The sequence below is a fragment of the Anguilla rostrata genome, chromosome 9 (assembly GCF_018555375.3).
Source record: "Anguilla rostrata isolate EN2019 chromosome 9, ASM1855537v3, whole genome shotgun sequence".
In the NCBI taxonomy this organism is placed as follows: Eukaryota; Metazoa; Chordata; class Actinopteri; order Anguilliformes; family Anguillidae; genus Anguilla; species Anguilla rostrata.
In genome coordinates this window covers 18,436,554-18,458,895 of record NC_057941.1, presented here as the reverse complement: position 1 = coordinate 18,458,895, position 22,342 = coordinate 18,436,554, and the positions used below count along the sequence as shown (strand labels likewise).

Genomic DNA, 22,342 nt, shown 5'->3' with positions numbered 1-22,342 from the left:
ACCCTACAATTAAAACATCATCACCAATATTTAATTTAAGTTGTTTGGGCTGGGAAGAGCAACTGAGCTAGCATACACCAGTGAGGCAGAGGACAGAAGCTGACTCACCTTCATCTGGGTCATAGGCCTGCAGACGGGTCAGCAGAGCTTTTGGGGCTGCGTCTTCGTAGATGCTGGCTGTGTACCGGGAAGCAGAGAAGGCCGGCGGGTTGTCATTTACATCCAGGAGGGTCATGGAGATCTCTGCACGGCAGAACTGCCCCCCTCCATCTGTTGCCTGGGCAATCAGTTTATACCTAGGGGTCCTCTCCCGATCGAGGGCTGAAGCTACCTTCACTTCCCCTAGATGAGGGTAAAGAGCCAGAGATCCAAGCTATGTTTACTTGTGTGTCACTGTAGTGGCCACGAGAGGAAACAACATTAATACAGAACTAACTCACTCACTCACTCACTCACTCACTCACTCACTCACTCACTCACTCACTCACTCACTCACTCACTCACTCACTCACTCACTCACTCACTCACTCACTCACTCACAGTGAGCTCCATAATGTTTGGGACAAGGACATCTTTTCTCTTCTTCTTGATTTGGCTCTATACTCCATAATTTTACATTTGTAATCAAACAGTTTACAGTTTAATGAGGCTGAAGTGCAGATTTTCAGCTTTTATTACAGGGTATTGAAACACTCTGGTTTCACCTTGTATAAATGACAGAACTTTTATGCATAGACTCCCATTTCAGGGCACCATGCTCAGTATACAAGGGTCATGGTAGTTTCTGAGTAGTCAGGTGAGTTCAATTGCTTCCTGAGTATAGGTATAAGAGAGCTTTCAGTATCTACTCTTGATTCTAGGCTTTTGGACAGTTGTATTAACTACATGTGAATTGTGAAGTACAAAGCCAAATATCTTTGCCCCAAAACATCAAGGAGCCCACTGTACATGTACACAATCTGTATGGAAATGCATACCAGTGTTAGCATCCATATAGAAGTCCTCAACCCCGATGCCAAACAGAGAGTACTGAATCTCTGAACTGGTACCAATATCTGCATCAGTGGCCCGCACTGTCAGGATGATGCTATTGAGGGAAGTGTCTTCAGGGAAAGAAGTTGTGTACTGGGTCTGAGAGGATAAATCAACCACCATCAAGTACAGCCAATAATGAAATCCATGAAAGAGCATCACACACAAACACATGCAAGCACACACACAAACATACAAGTAAAATCACAAATGCATACATACACAGGTCTACCTTTAAAGTCCATTCATTAGGCCATCATTCAAGAGCATCTATGTTAAAAACACTAACTTCTAAAGATTCTTAAGACACACTATTTGTGGCATCTTAGCATTTGCTACAATTATCAAGCATTCACATAATTGAATGCACTGCTCACAGAATAACATAGGACAGCACACCGTCACAATGTGGTCATCAAATCATATATAGTGCTGAAGAAACTTCAAGGTGTAAAGGAAGGAAAAGGTAGCCAGTCAAGTATTAATCCTGCAGTGCTTACCTGGACACAGACTGGACTGTTGTCATTGGTGTCCATCACAGTCACCTCCACCACAGTTGTGGTCATGAATAGCCCATCACTAGCAGTGATGTTGAGGAGAAATAGGTCCTGCTCTTCTCGGTCCAATGGTCCCTTCACATACACCTTCCACTGTCCCCCAACCAACCCCACAGCAAACAAACCTGCCAGATTCCCACCTGGGGATTGTACATGCACATGAATGAATGAAAAAACACAAGCATGCACGCACGCACGCACGCACGCACGCACGCACGCACGCACGCACGCACGCACGCACGCACGCACGCACGCACGCACGCACGCACGCACGCACACACACACACACACACACACACACACACACTTTAAGGACAAAGTCAATGAGAAAGCACTGAATATCTCCCTTTGTGGAATTGTCTTTTTTTCTGTAACAACTGCATTTGAGTGTCTGAAATGATCTTTATATTGTCTGTAGAGATGACATATATTACATACAGAATTCCCTGAAAGTGTATTGAGTGAGTATGGAGTTAGTTAGCTTTAGAGCTACAAGGCTGCTTTTACCTGTGATGTGTAAGCTGACTTGCCGGTTGATATCAGAGCCATCTTCATCTTGTGTGCTGAGAACAGCCACCACCTCCCCTGGGGGGTCACTCTCCAAAACTGCACCTCTGTAATAGTCCCTCTTGAAACTGGGCGGGTTGTCATTGATGTCAGCAATGGTGACTGTCACAACTGCAGTTGAGGACATGGAGACCATCTCCCCCATGTCAGATGCCACCACTGTAAATGTGTATGATGGACAAATCTCTTGGTCAAGGTCTTGGAGGGTAGTAATCCAACCTGTTTTACTGTCTATGGCAAATGTACTGGAAATCGCATCTGTTCCAGAGTTTGGAGAAAGGCCTAGACTGTAAGTAACTTGACCGTTGGAGCCCCAGTCCGGGTCAAGGGCCCGTACTTGTATTACCCGGGTCCCAACTGGCATCCCTTCCATGACCATTGCTTCATAGGAGCCAGTTTCAAAAGAGGGTTTGTTGTCATTTAGATCTAGTACCTTCACCTCCACATCTACAACTGAGACAGATTCTACCTGCGCCAACTTCACAGTTGCAGACACTTTGAAACGGAAGACGCTAACAGCCTCATGGTTCAGAGGTTTCCTTAGTTTGATGATACCCATTTCCCTCTCCACCATGAACACACCACCCTGATTGCTCTCCAAGGTCTCCCCAGCAACAAGGCGGAAGACAGCCGGATGGCTGGGGACCAGAAGGACGGAACCTAATGTGGCACCCACGGGCGTGTCCTCAGGAACAGTGAATGAGTACTGGGGCTGGGTGTAGGAAGGTATAGAGACCTCAGAAGGCAGGACATGGATGAAAACTGACACTAGAGAATGCTTCATAGGGATCCCTCCATCAGAGGCCTTCACAAAGAAGGAAAGAACAGAGTTCTTCAGATGGGTAAAGCTGCCTCTTGTGACCATCCAGCCATTTTCTGGGTCTATATCCAAGGTGTCTACTACAGGGATGTGGGCTTCGCTGTAAAGTGAGTAGGTAACTTTGCCATTTACACCTTCATCAGGATCATAGGCTTGAATCTGAGTAACAAGGAAGCCCCTGGCCACATTGGATTTGATGCTTGCCCTGTACTCCACAGCTTTGAATTGAGGAGCATTGTCATTCTCATCCACTAGCATAACTCTGATGGAACAAAAGGAGGCTCTCCCTCCCCCATCCACAGCCATAACGGCCAGGACAATATCCTTATTTGCTGGACTCTCCCTGTCTAAGTTTTGTTTGGTTGTGATCAGGCCATCCATATCAATGTTGAACTGATCCTTTCCCATGTCATTGATGAAGGAGTATGTGACCAGGCTAAAGAGCCCAGAGTCCTCATCACTGGCTTTGATTTTGATCACGCTAGACCCAATTGGAGCGTTTTCCAATACCTGGGCTAGGTAGAACCTTTGGTTGAAGACAGGGCTGAGAAGGTTAGCTCCCAGGACTCGGATGAGCACCTGAGCAGTGCTGGTAAAAACTCCATCTGACACAGATACATTCAGGCTGTACATGTACTCCACCCCCTGCCTCACCTGGCTGGACAGGGTGATAGTCCCCATTTTCTTATCCATGACAAAATTCATCCTCTCATTCCCAGACAAGATGCTGTACTCCAGCTTGTTGAAGTCTGACATATCTGCATCAGATGCCTGGACACAAGTCACAAGGTGCCCTTTTGGTGCCAGTTGGCTAAGGTATGCTTCATAGAGCGGTTGGCTGAAGACAGGAGGGTTGTCATTGGAATCAACCATTGAAATGATGACAGTGACATCACTGCTCCTGACAGGGAATCCGCTGTCAATCGCCCTGACAGCAAAGCTATAGCAGCGGATCAACTCATAGTCAAGCATGCGAGCTGTCAGAATGAGCCCACTGCTACCATCTATGTGGAAATAGTCTGTGCTGTTGATGTGATCTGGAAGGATCAGATATCTGATAACACAGTTTTTTCCAGAGTCCTCATCGGTCGCTAAAACTTGCACGACCGGAGTTCCAATAACAGTAGTCTCAGGTAGGGACGCTGAATAGGAGGCTCTCTGGAAAACTGGTGAGTTATCATTAACATCCAGCACTGTCACATCCACACTCACCTCTGATCTGGCTCCTGTCAGCATGTCTGTTGCCCGAACAATCAGCCTGAAAGAGAAGATGGCTTCAAAGTCCAAAGGGTAAGCAACACTAATAATGCCAGATTCAAAGTCAATGTTGAACTGTGAGGAAGGGTCCCCATCCACTATTGTGTACATGATGCTCTCACCCTCAGGGCTAGTGGCATTAATTACCAAGATAGGGGTGAATATAGCAACATCCTCGCTGACTGAGATTCCATAGAATGGTTTATCGAAAACAGGCATTGCTCTGTTCACCACAGTGATCGGGAACTCCACTGTGGTGACAAGAGGAGGTTGCCCACTGTCTTCAGCAAGAACTACCACCTGGTACTCTACATTGGATAAGTCCACTTCAAAGGCTTTTTTCAGTGTGAGCTCGCCAGTGAGTCTGTTAATATTGAAGTGTCTGTGAGCCTGCTTTAAGGAATAGCACAATTGCCCATTGATACCTTTGTCCCGGTCTGTGGCTGTGACTTGAAATATTGGCGACCCTGGTTTGGCCTCTACCTGCACAACAGCGTAATATGGAAGGCCAGTGAATACCGGGGCATTATCATTAACATCTTCCACTTGGACCCTTATTATTGCTCTTGCCACCCGCATTCGGTCATACTGCCGGCTCACCTCTACAACAAGCTCATACACCTCCTGTTCCTCTCTGTCGAAGGGCACACCAGTAGTCTGGATCACCCCCGATGTGGCTTGGATCTTGAAATTAGTCCCAGCATTCAGGAGGCAGTATTTGAGGGGTTCATTAAGCCGGCTTCCTACAGTACTCGCCACTGCTACCATCATTACATTGGTGACATTCTCCTGGACAGAGGAGGTATAAAGTGCCTGTGTGAAGGAGAGACCACTGTCCATTGCCTCCCTCACCAGTACTGTGACCAGAGCTGTACTGGAGAACCTCCCATCACAGACAACCAAGCTGAACCTGTAGCGATCCTTAGAGAAGTCAAGGTTCTTCACCTTGAGAATACCGCTGATGGGATCAATGGCAAAATGTTCCAAGCTGCTGTCTGTCAGCGTATAGGTCAGCTCTGTTGAGATAGTCTGGTCCGTATCAGTGGCGGTCACTTTCAGTACCTCCACACCAACGTATGTGGGAAGCAGCAGAACAGTTTCATACACATCTTGGGAAAACCTGGGAGGGGAATCGTTGGTGTCAAACACAGTGACAGTGACTTGAACTGGACTCTCAGCTGTCAGCTGGGGCACTCCGCTGTCCCTCACTTGGACCCTGAAATTAAAGCTGCTAAAGGTCTCATGGTCCAAGTTGGCGATGGTTCTTATTGATCCAGTGCCAGAATCAACAGTGAAAAACATTTTGGCAGTGTCCTCCATGATCTGATAGACTAACAGCGCATTCCTGTGCTTGTCAGCATCTGTGGCCTTTATCACCAGAGGTCTGCCATCAGTGGTCAGGACCACACTGTTGATGGGAGAAGACTCACTGATGCTCCCAGTGTACTCCAGCTGTTGAAAGATTGGTGGGTTGTCATTCCTGTCTACAACCTGGATGCTAACAGTGGTGCTGGAGGACTTCCCCGCCAGGTTGTCAGCCTGTATGGTCAACACATACAAAGCAGTATTCTCATAGTCCAGAGGTCTCTGGGTTATGATGACCCCTGTGTAAGGGTTAATCCTAAACTTCCTTTCAGCATTCCCTTGCTTTATGTCATAGGTCAATGTGGAGCGGCCAAGGGCAGTGATTGTGGTCACAGAGGTGCCGACAGCCTCATTCTCATTAACTTCTGCCTGATATTCGCTCTGGGGGAATTTGGGGCTGGAGTTCTCAGAAAGTATGACAGAAATCCTGACAGTGGTGGTCGCGCCCATGGGAGGGGAGCCATTGTCTGTCACTCGCACGGTGATGACATAATAACCGACAGATGTTAGATCGAGGTCTTTGGCAATGGAAATTATCCCGGAGACTGGTTCAATGCAGAATGTGTTTCCAGCATTACCTATTTTTGATAACAGAAAAAGACCAATGAGCCTGAGCAAACACAGAAACAAACAGCCCATGCATTTTCTCACTTGATTGAGAGAAGGTAAAAAACATAGGTGCTATTAATATTGTCAGTGCTTTAACAAGTAACAAGTAGAATTACTCAGTGATAATAATTACCCAATGATAACACTTATATTCAACAATACAGAACTTGTTCTGCAAACTATTATTAAAGCTGGGTCGTTTATTTTGAGATTATTCAGCAATCTACCCCTCAACCATAAGAAGAGCCTCAGATTCACTGAAGAAACCTACTATATTTTACAGTAGTCTAGCCTCAGCTATAGGAGCAATTCTCCGTTAATTCTGTCCTTGGGAAAATCAAGAAAATAACACTGCCTCGTGGACAGCCTAATTCAGAGTTGCTTTGCATGTGAACTATGTTTGGAGGATACCTGCTTCAAAGGAGTAGAGCAGCTCTCCATTCTTGCCCTTGTCTCTGTCCAGTGCAGTCACCTGCAGTACGACGGATCCTGTTTGTGCCGATTCAAGCACAGATCCCTCATAGAGAACACTGGTGAAGTAAGGGGCATGGTCATTTTCATCCTCCACAGTCACCAGGATCCGCGCCAGGTCCCTATGGTATGGGAATTCCTGGTCTTTCACCTGGAGGTATAGTATAAGCATCATACAGATGCACTATTGGTGTAGTATACTATGGTTAAAATGCATTGCAATACAAGTTTTGGTTGAAAGACGAAAACAAAGAAAATATTTTGTTTGATATTACAGAAAACGAGCATCATACATAAAACATTAATTTTTTTCTGAACCGGAGCCACATACAAACTCATTAGACACAATCTACCCTGGGCATAAACTGGCAAGTGTGGCATGAACATGACATATGTCAAAACAACAACACAGTCAAAATGCTCTAATACTAAGAGACAAAGAAAGTGGCAGAAATGTTTTGGTCTCATTCTCTATAGGCACATTTCTGTCAAGTTAAAGCAAATAAATACAGTTTGAACAGTATGTATTCCCTCTCCCCCGCACCATGACAGTGAGAATGTGCTGGGTGCGAGTCTCGTGGTCAAGCTGGTAAGCAGTGTAGACGGCCCCAGTCCCAGGGCTGATACGGAACATGCGCATGCTGGCTGGGTCCACGCTGCTGTGAATGGAATAGCTCAGCCTGCTTTTCTTGTCTCTGTCTGTGGCCTGGACGCGAAGCACCTCCGTGTCCGCAGGGACATCCTCAGAGATGGCCACATCATAGGCCGGCTGGGAGAATATGGGTGGGTTGTCATTGACATCCAGTACCGTGATGAATACCTGTGAGAGGGGGGAATGTACAAGTTTGCATTGCAACAAATACCACAGATGGGCCTTCACTTATTGTCTGCCTCACTTGTAAATTGCTTACTGGACGTTTTTAAGTGGATGGTCAAATAACTGATTTATTAGATAAAATTTAAATAAAATGTATTCGATCTTTTGAAAGGATTGTGAAAACCCAACTCTAAGCTGAGAAAGCTTCTTATCACAAATCCTTCAAAAATATTCATTTTTTACAGGAACACTGGTATTTTCTGTCAATGTTTCATTTTAGTAGTATTGGTGTGTGGCTGCATGTATTTATCTCACAATTGCCCCAATCAGGTATTCTGGTATCGGCAGTGTACAGCTGCATTTGCACTGCATTCACAAAAAAGTATCTAATGTGGGATTTTTTTTCTGTCTGTTAAAATACCACTGTGCCCCATGTCTGTTCCAAGCCTCCCACAAATGACTGATCCTGACCCCATTCCACCTATCCATCACAAGTAATCAGGGTTGTTGCCAAGGCAACAACAAAAATGAATAAATGGGTTTGTATTGTCAGAAAACCAGACTGTTCTTGTGACAGTTGTGTTACCGCCTGGCATAATTCATCTCCAAAATATGGCTGCTGAACACTGTGACAGGTCCCGGATTTTCCATCATAGATTAAAAACATTCCACTAAAATAACTGGAGAATTAAAGAAAGATGCATTGTGCATCTCTGGACCAAAATTTTTAACATTAAGCTGCTCATTTCAGTAAAAATTAATTCAATGCATACTGCAGTTATTTTGTTCCACAACAGGTAGCTCTTTGGAAGCTTATCTTTTTGCCTGAATATCATGTCTTCAGTTTCAGCTCAGCAAACTTGTTTGTCATTTAAAACAGCTGAAGAAAAGTGCCTCCCAAAATCTTCATTTTCTTTCTCATTTGATCAAATGATACAAATCTCATGTGTGGAAGCTTGAACAGAAGGTTGGTTTTCACAATGCCACATAGGCTCTGAGGTGCAGCAATCAACATGTTTTGATTAGATAGGTAGAAGCAAGTACCTTTGTGGATGCAGTATTTGTCCCATCTGTCACCTCTATGGTCATGTTGTAGAATGACTGGAGCTCAGCATCTAGCGGCCTTGCTATGATGATAGTCCCCAGTCCCCTTTTTGTGTCAAATTGTTTTTCAGATGTTCCCCCTAATATTTGTGGAAAAGCAGGGGCTTTAACAACAGATAGCTGACTGTAACAGCATTAGCAGAGCAAAAAAAAAAAAAAAAAATAGTGATAGCAAATTTACCCAACATCCATAAATACTTCCTAAACCATAGATATTAAAAAAGACAGGCGCTGCTGATACCTGCTGTGGCTGTGGAACAGTTTCTCCAACAAGGTGTTTGAGGAATATAAAACATCTCCCTGGAGGATCCATCACCTTTAAGAACAAAATACACAAACAAGGAAAGCAAATTGGACAAAAAGTGTGAGAGAATTTGATTACACAAAAGAAAAAATGTAAAGGGGAGAAGGTAGAAAAATAAATCATAAGCTTACTGGAAGTTCGTGTGTGATTTTGAATAATACATGCAGCATTGAAACTATGGAATTTGTTTGACATGTTGATGGGGGTGGGGTGTTTCACTAAATCTCCAATCAATGGTTTGTAAACTAGATAGATAATATATTTATTTTCTACCATCTTCCAAACTTGCTGCTGCCAGAGGTGGCAAGGAGAGAGCAGGGACAGGAAGGGGGAGGGTGGCAAGCAGGGAGAAAGGAAGCGAGTTTCAGCACTCTTCCACAAGCATAGGTATAGTAAAACACAATAAAAAGCATTGTACACCTCTAAAAAACCAATATCATTAGGCTACCAAGTCCTTTTGGAGTCTCTAAATGGCCTTTTCGAAAACTAACCTAGACACAGAAAAAACAATGCAGAATACTTAGTGGTATTGTCATCAAATTTGAATCAGGATTTTTCCAGCATACTGGCTGTGGCTCCATTGTGTTTTCTAACCGGACCCAACAGAGCCACAAGCATCTGTGTCCACTAAAAAATATTTTATGTGAGAAAAACTTTCTTTTAGCTTTGTTTCATGAATAATTAAAGTAATTTTGACAATTGGTAGACAAACTCCCTAGGTATAGGTATGTCAGTTTCAGGTTTTTGTTAAAAAAAGGGGGGGGGGCTAAAGAACAGATTAATTTGCTAGCTAGTTCATTTTCTCAATTTTTTAAAATTAAAAATAAAAACAAAAAAAAACAAAAAAACATACCTGCAAAACATGAAAATGGATCATTGGCCATAGATATTGAAACTGCATATTTACTGTGGAAAGAACCTAAGAATGTTCACGGTTATAGTGCACTAGCTTTTTGACCATCAGAAGGTTCATTCAGTTCCCTAACAAAGTGGGGACAGACTTAACTGTTAGTGGTTGTGTATTTTGTAATCACTGGGCATGCCTGGATGCAGACTACATTATACAGTTTTCATGAATACACAAGTCTGAGCTCACCAGTGATGTAAAACCACAGGGGTGTGGTTCTCTGCTGTATTGAGACCACGCCCACAGTCTTGGCCACCCGGGTGTCCTCTGTGACGCTGAAATTGTAGTACGGTTTCCTGAACAACAGAGGCTGAGCAGAAGGTACTGGCTTGCGGACCCATGTGATGTGCAGCTGTACTGTGGACCACTTCACAGGGGTTCCACCATCTGTAGCTTTTATCTGGAGGTAGGACAGGGAGGAATGAAGGGCCGGGTTCAGTGGATATATTAAAAACAACGAATAAGCAATAATAATTGATTATATCTTTTCATAAAGTATATAAAGTATACTGGTCCGCTGACAATCAAATACAGGGAGTGAGAGGTCAGCTGACAAGTACCGTCAGGTTGTCAAAACTCCCAGCAGTAACCATCTTTCTTGAGGATACCACAGCCGTCATGGGGTCAATGAAGAACTTGCCGTCGTCATTCCCATCCACAATGCTGTAGGAGAGATCCGCGTTGGGGCCCTCATCCATGTCAAAGGCAAAAACCCTATGGATGGGGTCCCCTCTCTTGTTGCGGTCCCGCTCAGGGAGGCTGATTTTGTAGATCTTCTCAGGGAACTGCGGGCTGTTATCATTTTCATCCAGAATGTGCACAATCACCCAGACCGTGGACTGCCTGGAGGCCTGGCCCATGTCCATGACTGCTACCTGTTACATGCACAGACAGACAGACAGACAGACAGACACACACACACACACACACACACACACTTTTTAAGTTTTGCATGAGGGGATACAAGCTCAGAACTATTCCAAGGCAAAAACAGTACACATCTGATAGGACAATAAAAAATGGTAGAGGACGTGACAAATATAGGATAGATGATGAGGCAACGATAACTAACTTCCATTTAAACAAGGGCACAAAAACCTTTGGTGTGATGCTTGAAAAGAGCTGTGCTTAACATGGCTAATATGCAAATGGGGAGCTACAAACTGGGGTGTAATAAACATCGTATTTTAAGTGGGTACACATGTACCATCTTCTGTTGAATCATTTCAGTCATTTCACTTGGACTGCATACACTTATTGAACCACATTATTGACATATTTGAGCCCACCATCTGTGCTGAGCCTGGTAACCAAAAACACCCTTTCTAATGATGAATAGCCAAAATAAATCTGATAAATTCATGTTTTTTCATCAGAACATTTAATGAGCATTTTAAATGCTCAAGGATACAACAACAGTTGAACCTTTGTTTCTGGTACCAAATCATCTATCCTTCTTTTACATTATTCCTGCACACATGTAAACTCAGTTTGAGGACATAATGATGAGATGCCATAAATATGAATGCTCACATCACCCACATATTCAAGGCAACTATTCAAGAGGAAGAAAGCTGTAAATTGGTCTTTACCTCCAAAAAGTGCTCAGCTTGCTGCTCTCGATCCAGTTTTCGTGAGGTTGTGGTTATAAGGCCTGGAAACAAAAATACAGTAATTACAATGCCATGAAAACGTATTTCCCCCTTCCTGATTTCCTCTATTATTGCATATTTGTCACACTGAATGGTTTCAGATCGTTATACAAGTTCAATCAGCTGAATGTAATTATCGATTAAATGTTGATAATTGTGATATGTGTATTTGATAACTTTTTTCATTAAATAAATGAAATAATAATTTTAAAAATGTGTTTCGTGTTTATTCTGGTTACCTTTGTCTGAAATCAGGAAGGCAGCAAATACTTTACTTTTTCACATCATTGCAAAGTGAATGATCAAAGTATCACAGTCAGAATATTATAATATTATTAATATATTGCCTTTCGATGTCCATTTTGTTTTAACTGACCATTTGGTTTCTAAATGTGTAAATAAAATATAAGGTGTGGATAACCCATGTCACCATGGATGCGGCACAACAGTAACAGCAGGACTCAGTATTGGAGAAAAACACAAACAAACAAAAGGAAACCAAATCTGGGTACACAGCTATTTCTGTGTTGGATATCAAACAGAATTAGACAACAGTGCAATAAATATTCAAGTTTGCACTCAAATCCTTTCAATTGGGTCAGCAGTAGTTTTGGGGAAATGTGTGAAAAAGTCTTTCTGCTGGTAACGAGCCTGACATTGTCTCTCTGGGGCATGTAAATGACATGTAAAACAAGCCATTATAGTCAGAAGCAGATAAAGTGAGAATTCACAGAACCTGAGCCATCTTGTATTAAGGCACTGAGATGAGAAGGTTGAGACTGTGGCTTCTATTAATAGTATGTTTATAAATGCTTAAAGTAGTGTTCATTAGCACTTCAGAAATAGTGCAACAAACACAATCATTGTGTCACACTTGCATGACAATCACCATACAGTAGTGTAGTCTATAAGTATCACAGAACAGTAGCATAAAAGTCAATTTATATCGCATATGCCGAAATGACATTTTGACCTCATCAAATGCCTTTTTCTTTTGGAGACAATGTGTATTCAGAGGCCCTAAATCTACAATTGCTTCATTAACAACCCCTGAGAGATCAATGGGCTACTGAATGTTTATCACTATAGGCGGAAGATTAAATCGAACTGAATTTCTAACGTGACAACGCTGAGATGGGGAGTGAACAGTTCAAGGTGAAAGAGCAGAGGGTTAAGGGAGAGGATGATAAAAAGCACAGACAGAGAAAGAGTGAATGTAAAGAGAGACAGGGGAGAGAAAACAGTTCAACCAAAAGCATCAAAACTGTCCGGGTAACTTTACACGTTTCATTTTCTGCTTACTTTGATTACTGCCCAATCTGCACTGGCCACTTTTTTAATTATTCTCCCTGTACTGTAGCATCCTGTATCATCTATTAATGTCACTGAAAATCACTCAATTGAAACTTAGTTTTATCAATAAACCTCTTCTGGCATGTGTTGTGCTTGACTGAAAAATTATCAAAATGACACAATGTTCACATGAGCATAATGGGTATAGAAATATCTGTGAGCAGAGCATGCAGTACATGCAAATGAATTAACTGTTTTGTCTAAATGTATTCATAATAATAGGTTCCCTCCAACTTCCACTGTAAATATGACAAGGCCATACATCAGATAATCATTTATAAGTCATTTTACCAATGACTTACATTCCATAACCTGACTAGACATGCAACTCCACTCCACAACAAGCAAACATCCTTCAAGGCATGTATTACAATTATCCTGATTGATCAATTGGTACATAGCCTACAGCCACGTGCATATACACATGAAAAACATATAGGCTACTGTTAGGTAATAACAAGCTGCCAGTACATTACACGTAGAGTACACATAGAGTAAGTAGAGATAGAGTAAGCAAACATCTCTGGAAAGTAAGATTGGTTTTTAATATCTTCTGTTGTAATCCCTGTATAGCCAAATGTGTAGCAATGTTACATTTTACTCTTAATTTATGTTTCTTTGTTACAAAAACCTTGTTTTTATAAGGTTATAAAAACAGGTTTAATAGCTTACATATGTTTTTTTATGCAGCATCTTATGTTGCTGTGTATCTTTTATCATACTGGACTTATAGCATTTGTTGAGAATGACAAAAACAGGAATAATATTGAGCCAATATTCCAACCTGTTTTGGGGTTCATGGCAAAGAAGTTCTGAGGATTCCCACTGGTTATGCGGTAGCTGAGATGGTCTCCAGACACAATGGCATCAAGGTCCTGAGCTTGGATCTGGATCACAGACACATCTTTAGGTAAGTTCTCCGTGACTGTGGGATGGTATATGGGGTCAGAGGTCAGGGGGGCATTGTCATTCACGTCGTCCACCCGGATGTATATTTCAATGGTGCCATAGAGTGGCACCACCCCTCTGTCTGTGGCACAGACTGTCAGCCAGTAGGAGTCCATAGTCTCACGGTCTAGAGTGTCTGTTGTATAGATGACACCTGTTAGGGAAGAGGGGCAGAAGAGAAAAGCATCAGAATTTCCTGTAAAACCAAATGTCACACTGAAAGCACAAGAAACCCCTTGTATTATGAGGCATAAACTAACTAACAAAAATGTTTTTTTTAACCTACCAGCATTTTTCAGAAAACATTCAATATCTACCTTCTACATGTAATGCCTTGTATCCCATGGGCACATTGTTTTGGATTTGATAGACTTTCTGCCCAATTACACCAAGAGTATAGAATGCAAAACGCATAGATAAAAAGAAAATGCATTTTCTGATGAGTATCTGTAGCTGATAGGATCACAGCTCAAACTTAATGAAGGGACATGCTACATGTGCTAGTCTTGGTCTCTGTGTACTTTTGTGGCACATAATTAACATTTCTTGTTTTAACCCAGTTTAATTATGAATTTGATTTCGTAGGAATCTGCCTTTTTCCCCCAATTCATTTAATTTAGAACATTTTAGACTGAGTTTGTAAGGGAAAGCAGTTTTAAATCTACTAGAAACCCAAACACAATTATGTGACACACAGGTATGAAGCCCAGGGTTGGAACCTCTTTTGCACACTATTACACCCAGGTCCAGGGTGCAAAGCATAGTTCCAGAGGTTGATCTCTTAATTCAGGCACATTCTCCTTCACTAGACACCAAATTACCTGCAATTATGACCTGCTCCATAAAATCTGCTGTGTTTGGTGTGGCGAGCTGACCGCTCTGACGCGGACCCTACGGGCGACATACTGCTGATGAAGTTGACCTATTTCAAAGCAGTGAGGCAGTCGATCACATGGTCAGCTGTGCCTCCAGGCCCAGTACAGAGTGCTGCTCCATAACAATTGGTGCCATGGGACACAACAGGACAATCTCTGTGTTATACAAGCACACTCGAGGCATGCAGAACTCTGGATGGAAACGGCCAGGCAATGTGAAGAGGATCACCAGTGACACAGAGACGGAGGAAATCTGATCATGCAATTTTCATACTGATAGCAATCCCAGAGATGGGATGAAGTCTGACAGGTGCCTGATCTTGATTTCTGCTTAGCACACTTTCGCAAGAGAAACTCTGAAATTCCAGCACTGCTCTTCTACACTTCAGTTAGCTAATTAAGGTTTACAAGGACACAATTAAGATCAAGACATTACTTTCATATGAGACTAGGGATTTTACAAACAGTCAGGTGTTCCTTTGAAATGGAGTGGAAACGATGCTGATTTGTTCAGCATTATTTGGAACACATGAATTTTTTTTTCCTTTAGCAGAATTAATTTCATTTGTATTTATTTTGAAGAATCATTAGAAAATTTATTTAAAAGAGCATTCATCTTCATAAAAAGTCAATGCAAATATAGTCATTGCTGATTTTAAGGAAACAAACTGCAGAGTGCTGCATCTGATATGATACCCACTGATATGCCAACAAACAAGATTATTAAGGGAATTTGAGGGTAGAACATGGATACTATCCATATACCACTTAACAATTATTACATTCATAAAATACATAGCCTCATTGACCGATTAAGCCATTGTGACATTTCAGTACTGTGTCTCATCACTAATCAATACTAATTAACCTGATTAATGCACTACCGAGTTTTGTAGCGGTTGTAGACATGACAGCTTCATTTCTGCCTCTTGTCTTTGTCTCTATTAAATGAACACTTTAACAGTTAGGGGGTATCTCTTTTCAGAACATCAACAGAGTACACTGCTCAGCAATACCTCAGTAATTATCCATTTGGGATTTGATGCTGCAAACGTCTGGTTATGAGCTCATCTCCCAAAACAAAAACACATTACTACTCTGACACATTCTGACAGTTATGATTTAAAAAGCACAGTGCTTCAAGTGACCTCAAGGTCAAAATAATTACTCATGAAATCATTGTTTCTGTCAATTTTTTTTCTTCTGTTTACACACTTTCAAGGCCTCATGAGAGTACACATGGATCATCAGATATGGACATAAATACCCACAAATTAAATCTGACAGTCTGCGCTTTTCCCACATATCAAGTATAGTATATACTCATATAGTTTATAGATCTCATATAGTTTCATTTCAAATCAAATATTGTCCCACTGTCCAAGTACTTACAGACTGCACTGTATATGCATGTTAGGTTTATATTCACTATGAGCATTGAAGTGAAGGAAATGTTCATTTGCCACATTTTAAATAGCATAATTTCATGTAATCTAAGGACAATATACAATACTTTCAAAAGCACTCATTGCTCCATGCAAAAACAACATGGATCAACCCATAAAGCTATCATGGACAAACCTGTTTCTTCATCAATGGAGAATCTGCCAAGACCACTTCCACCTCTTATGGAGTATCGAATATTTCCATCTTTTCCTTTGTCACTGTCTTTGGCCTCAACTTTAAACACACTGGTTCCAATCCGAGAGTTTTCCTTTACTGAGGCCTTTAGTGCAAAATTTGAAAAATATGGGGCATAAAGGTTCTCAATCACATCCACTACCTCCACCTCGACAAAGGAGTTAGAGCGTAAAGCAACAGGTTGGCCATCGTCAATGGCCTGTACTGTCAAGTTGTAGAACTGCTGTTCTTCATAATCCAGTGACTTTGCCAGCCTTACTACCCCACTGTCTCTGTGAACTTCAAATACCCCATTGAAGCTGTTCAGCAGGGTGTATCTAACCTGGCCACCCAATCCCAGGTCCGGGTCCTGGGAATCTAGCCAGGTGATGACAGAGCCGACTGGGAGATCCTCCGGAATGCGGGTGTTGTAGAAATTTGGGATGAAAGCAGGGGGGCAGTCATTGACATCCTCCAGAGACACAGTCAGTAGAGTTACAGAGAACTTCTGACTGCCTTTCTTCCCCTTATCACGTGCTTCAATTCTAAGTTGAAATGTTGAAATGTATTCCCTGTCAATCTGCCCAGCAACATAAACAATTCCGCTTGAGCTGTGAATCCCAAATGGAGTGCCACTTGTTAGCAATGTGTAGTAAATTTCACCATTCTGCCCCAAATCTCTATCTGTAGCCTGGACCTTAGTGACCTCTGTGCCGATAGGTGTATCTTCAGGAATCACAGCACTGTAGCTCTCCTGCAGGAACTGTGGCTCATTGTCATTAGCATCCTCCACATTTACATTCAACAGACGCCAGCTAGATTTCTGTGGCTGACCCAAATCCCAAATTGTTATATTGAGAAGATACTTGTCCTTTTTCTCACGGTCCATTGGAAGAAAGACTGTCATAAGACCACTTTCCATGTCAATATTGAAGCAGTTGTCTGTATTTCCATCAGATATTGCATATAAAATCTTACCGTTGAAGCCAGCATCCCCATCGTATGCCTTAACTTTTAGGACACTTGCACCAGTCCTGAGGTCTTCTTGCACTGATATGTCAGAGGGAAAAGACTCAAACTGTGGAGTCTGTCTATTCACAGAGAAGATATCAGAATTTCTCTCTTCAGTTGTGAGCTTACTACAAGAAGTAGCTTTTTTTAGTTGCTTTTCAGCTAACGTTTGAGCAATTCTGGTTTCCCTACACTTGAAACTCTTAGAGCCCTTTCTTCCACGTACAACTGAAATGTTTACAAAGGTGAAAGCTGAGAAGTTCTCTCCATCTGTGGCAATCATTTTTAAACTGAAAAGTGCATTTTTTGGATTAGCAGTCGCTAAAGACCTCCGCAAAGAAAGAACGCCAGAGTCAGGGTTCAAGTTAAAGAAATCACGCTCATTTCCAGAAATAAACTTGAACTTAACGGGTTCCTGTTCATCTAGATCTATGGCAGACATAGTGATTATTCCATGCCCAATGGGGAAATCACGAGAGATTGTGCCCCGGCAGGCTATCTTTTCAAACACAGGCTTGTTATCATTAATGTTAGCTAAGCTAACCGTGACGTTGACTTCACTCTCTTGCCTATAAGGTGAGCCGCAGTCAGACCCCCTCACAACAAATGTGTAAATATCACATGCAGACTCATAGTCTAGCTCTTCTGTTGTCCTTAAAACACCAGTTAATGGGTCAATAATGAAGGGTAAAGCCTGAAGACTTGGAATACTGTAAGTTATTAATCCATTTACCCCTTTATCAGCATCTACTGCAGACACAGCTATCAGTTTTGTATCAATGGGAACACTTTCATTAATAATAACCTCATAAGACGCTTGGCTAAATGTAGGTGTATTGTCATTTTCATCCTCAATGGTGACCACCACATTTGTTCTTAGGCTACTGTTAACCTCAACAACATCCAGGGAGAAGACCATCTGTTTTACCTTGGTGAACTGTTGAACCGTTGTGATTACACCAGTTTGTGCATTTATCTTGAAATACTCTGAATCCTGAGAGGGACTGAGAGTGTATTTAACTATGTTAGGTTTGGGAGCTATTTTTACAGAAACTACAGTGGAACCAGGAGGTGAAATTTCACTGAGCTTGGTTTGGTAAGTCTCCTTTTCAAACTTCAGTTCAATGGACTGGGGTCTTTTCACCAACAACTGCACCACCTGCAAGTCTGAAAACTTCGGTGGTGAGCCCCTATCTTTGGCCTGAAGCGTGAGATTACAACCATATGGGAAACTATCCCAGTCCACCAGCTCTGAGGTCTTTATCTTGTATTCATTTCCCACTGCTGATCGATCCACAACAAACTGTTCCAAAGGGTCTCCAGCCACAATGGAAACCCATTCAATATCTCCATTCAAACCTTCATCCACGTCTTCCACACTGACCACAGCATAGACTGGGTTCGTATCCAACAAGGAAGGGATGTTCACAACTATGTTCATGGAGGGGGCATACTCGTTGACACGTTCCACATGAACAGATACCTTTGCTGTGCTGCTCACTCCATTAATCCCATATGGCTTCACTCCTCTGTCAACAGCTAAGACCTCCAGGTTGTAACTTCTCTGCTTGTCCATATTCAGCTTTGTGCAAAGAGAGATCACACCACTTGTAGGGTGGACAGCAAAGTTCTCCGCTATCTCTCTGAAAGAGTAATAAAACTCTCCGTTGGAGCCAATGTCAGCATCTGTAGCTGTTACCTGCACCAGACTTGTCCCCAGAGGGGTGCTCTCAGAAACACTGACTGAATATGCAGTGGGTGAAAACAGAGGTCGAAGGTCATTCATGTCCAATATTTGCACATTCACTGTGGTTGATGCCTCCAAGCCACCTTTTGTGATGGCCTTCACCGTCAGAACATAACGGTCCTGTATTTCCCGGTTGAGCATGGCAGAGTTTCCGCCTTTTGTTCTAATGCACAAAAAGCAGAAATCTCCCACAATGTACTCCTCTGCACTAAAAAGGCCTTCCTCGTCCACAGAATCAATCGAGTACTTGATGTCCCAGGAGCGGCGGGCGAGAAACACCCCCATCCTGACCTCGCTGGAAACGTAGGTTCTGGCAGCTGAGTTCTCATAAATGGTGGCATTGTAGACAGGGCGTGTGAAGAGGAAGCGGTGGGCCACCCCGGAATCCTGAGGACCTTGGCAACAGATCTCAGAAAGAGACAGGAGGAGCTGCAAGACCAGGCACAGGAGACAGGTATGCACACCTGTGTCACCGCCCATATTTACAGCCATCCCATCACGCTTGCATCCTAAAACAAAGAGATGGTGAGAAATGCTTTAAAACCTAGGGCACATAAACGTATGCCCCCATTCAATCGAGATCATTTAATCACTTAATACACATTAAGGCTTTTCATCATCAATTCTTTAATATCATGAATGTTGTGGGCTTCATTTTCATACTCTAATTTTAATATTTTTAATGAGTCTCTGATGAATTAATCTTGCCATGTAATAGCAGATTTATTTATTAATTTATTAATTTTTTATTTATTTTCACCAAGTTGGATATTACATTAGCATGCCAACACAGTTGGGTGACAACTATATATTCAGTGGTGGGGTAATTTGATGTTGGACAGGATTATTGTGAGGAATGAGAAATTTACTTGATCTGACTAAGCAAAAACATACATTGTTGGATGTGTTGAATTCAAAAAGGAATTGAAAATTTACCTGAATAATTGACTAAAACTCAGCCAGGTGAAAATCTAATTTCACAGGTACTCCTTGTAAGCATGCTACACCCCATCTATTCCCCATCCTCAGTACAGTGACACTTGGGCTCTGTGTCATCTGTCATTAAGGGTAACAGGTCCTCCTTATACAGTACCTCTTTTCTCAGAGTTGATACCTTATGCCAGTGGAGGGAATCCCAGCTCAGTTCTGAGAAAATCATGCAGCTCCAATTCTCTCGCAATTGTTCTATTGCTGGAGGGTGGGGAAACCAGACAAATCAAATATCGTTCAATCCTGACATCTTGCTGCATGAGTAAATGTTGCTGGCACGCTTTTCTTTGCCTCGCACACAGTTTGTAAATCATCACCATGCTTTTTAAAAATAAATTAGTACGATGACAGAAATTGCAGAAACGGCACTTCATTAGTTAAACTATGAAGAATGTTGTTCACCTTCACAATACAGCAAATGCAGTGCATTAAAAATAAAAAGCATCCAAGAACCAAAGAAGCTCCTGAAAATTGGAGTCTGTCGTATAAAGGTTATGCTTATAGGTTATGTTTTAAATTTCTTGGCATAAAATAAATTAATTCATTGAATTTGATTCATTTGAAATTAAAAATTAAAATTCTTCTGGAGTAGAGTTAGTAAATATATAGTTATATGTTAAAATTCTTAATTGAACACTTAATACGATTGGTTAAACCATGCATTAATGTGCTCTACGGACCTATTTTATGTTGCAACCAAAGTAGACCAATCTAAAAATCACTCATTCTCAAACACACAATTTTTTGCTATGTTGCAACCAAATTAGACCAATATCAAAACTGATGTCTCAATATGTTTCAACCAATCCTGTTCTATTGCCTAGACTTTGCTGCATGAAATTTATTTTTAAAAAGCAGATGTTGAGAAGAGCAAAGAAACTGATTTCTTACCCCTGGCTGAAAGAAAGACTCCGGACAGAAAGAGCGGTAGCAGTCAGCCCTCTGAAGGTTGCATAGAACACAGAGAACGCGGCTTTACGCTGCGCTCAGACTAACTCCAGCCATGATGGTCACTGCAGTCCCAACACTCTCATGCACGCATGGTCCTACGGGCCCATGCATATGTCACTCTCAGGAGCTGGAAGAGCATGTCCAAGGTCTGAATAAAAATAAAAAACAGAGTTCAGAAATCTTTGCTAAAATAAAATACCTACATTTGATTCACTATGGCGCTCTCCTAGTGTGGAGAGAGAGAGGGACAGAATGAGTCAAGTCATCACCGCCTGAGGGGAGAGACTTGGTGAGTGCTCTGCAGAGCAGTGGCGAGGGGGGTTCAGAGGAGTTCACAGAATTATTTTTTGCTTTTTTAAATGTAGTTTGTGTTATTACTTCTAACGCATGTTTCATGACAATTACAAATACAAAACCTCATTGTCCACACAGTGGAAATTTGCCTTTGGCTTCACCATAAAAACACATACGAAACGTAAAAAGTACACAACTACAACACATGACAAATACAGTAAACATTTTTAAAGACAATCCAAAAAATACAGTTGTATGCTCACTGACATAAAAACGATTCCCTGGGTCATTTACGCCTTCCATGTTTACTAGTACCATATTCCACGTTATGCATATTAATCATTTTTCTGCAAACATGCATTTAAAAATAATATGAGCATGATAGAAGATCATGGGTATGAATGAGAGATCCAGAGACAGGAGGAATGTTTGCTGTTAATATGCAAACTGAAATATTCTAGAAACTCTGTATTCCTGCAGTTTGTTGGAAATTCCTTTCCTTCAGGGGAAATGAATATTTTTTAATCAAATATTGCATATTCTGCAAATATACAGTGAAACTTGGAGATAAATGAGACTGTTACACTTTCCATATAACTGAATTATGATAGGCTAGTCAAACAGATCCAGTCCAGCTGTTGTCATCTTAAAAACAAGCTCATGCCCTAAGCTTCTCCACAGCTAGTCTTAGCAGCAGGTTGACTCACTCTCTGCTTGGCCACCCAGTGGTAGAATGAGCTTCTGTTGCTGGTCAGGGCTACATTCTTCATATTCTGCTAACCTTCTGTACTGAGTGTATTTGCACAGCATTTGCTAGAACCTTTCTGGGTTGTGCCATTTCAGAATACCAAAAATAAAAAAGGGTATTTTAATTTTGTGTGCAGGTGTTGTGCGTTTAGTTTCTCAAACTTCAGCATGATGGAAATACACTACGACCAAAAGCATCTAGACACCCCTTATTCAGGGGCTGTTTTCCATGGTTTGGACTCGGCCTCTTAGTTCCAGTAAAGGCAAATCTTAATGCTACAGCACACAATCACAATTCTGTGCTTCCCCAAGTTTAGGGAAGACCCTTTCCCGTTTCAGCATGA

The 22,342-nt window shown here is 41.9% G+C and overlaps 1 protein-coding gene across 1 annotated transcript in view; it reads right to left on the bottom strand.

The window, feature by feature from the left end:
* The window catches only part of LOC135263160 (protocadherin Fat 3-like), a 36,091-nt gene extending 16,579 nt beyond the window's left edge, over positions 1–19,512 (bottom strand). The window contains exons 1-13 of the mRNA XM_064350830.1: positions 16,220–19,512; positions 13,600–13,917; positions 11,403–11,464; positions 10,371–10,685; positions 10,000–10,210; positions 8,841–8,915; positions 8,540–8,679; positions 7,223–7,498; positions 6,619–6,829; positions 2,097–6,176; positions 1,533–1,729; positions 978–1,131; positions 109–342 (exon numbers count right to left, since the gene is read on the bottom strand). Coding sequence (XP_064206900.1) covers positions 109–342; positions 978–1,131; positions 1,533–1,729; positions 2,097–6,176; positions 6,619–6,829; positions 7,223–7,498; positions 8,540–8,679; positions 8,841–8,915; positions 10,000–10,210; positions 10,371–10,685; positions 11,403–11,464; positions 13,600–13,917; positions 16,220–19,508 — 9,562 coding nt within the window. The 5' untranslated portion in view covers positions 19,509–19,512. The remainder of the gene's footprint in view (positions 1–108; positions 343–977; positions 1,132–1,532; positions 1,730–2,096; positions 6,177–6,618; positions 6,830–7,222; positions 7,499–8,539; positions 8,680–8,840; positions 8,916–9,999; positions 10,211–10,370; positions 10,686–11,402; positions 11,465–13,599; positions 13,918–16,219) is intronic.
* Positions 19,513–22,342: the final 2,830 nt, after the last annotated feature.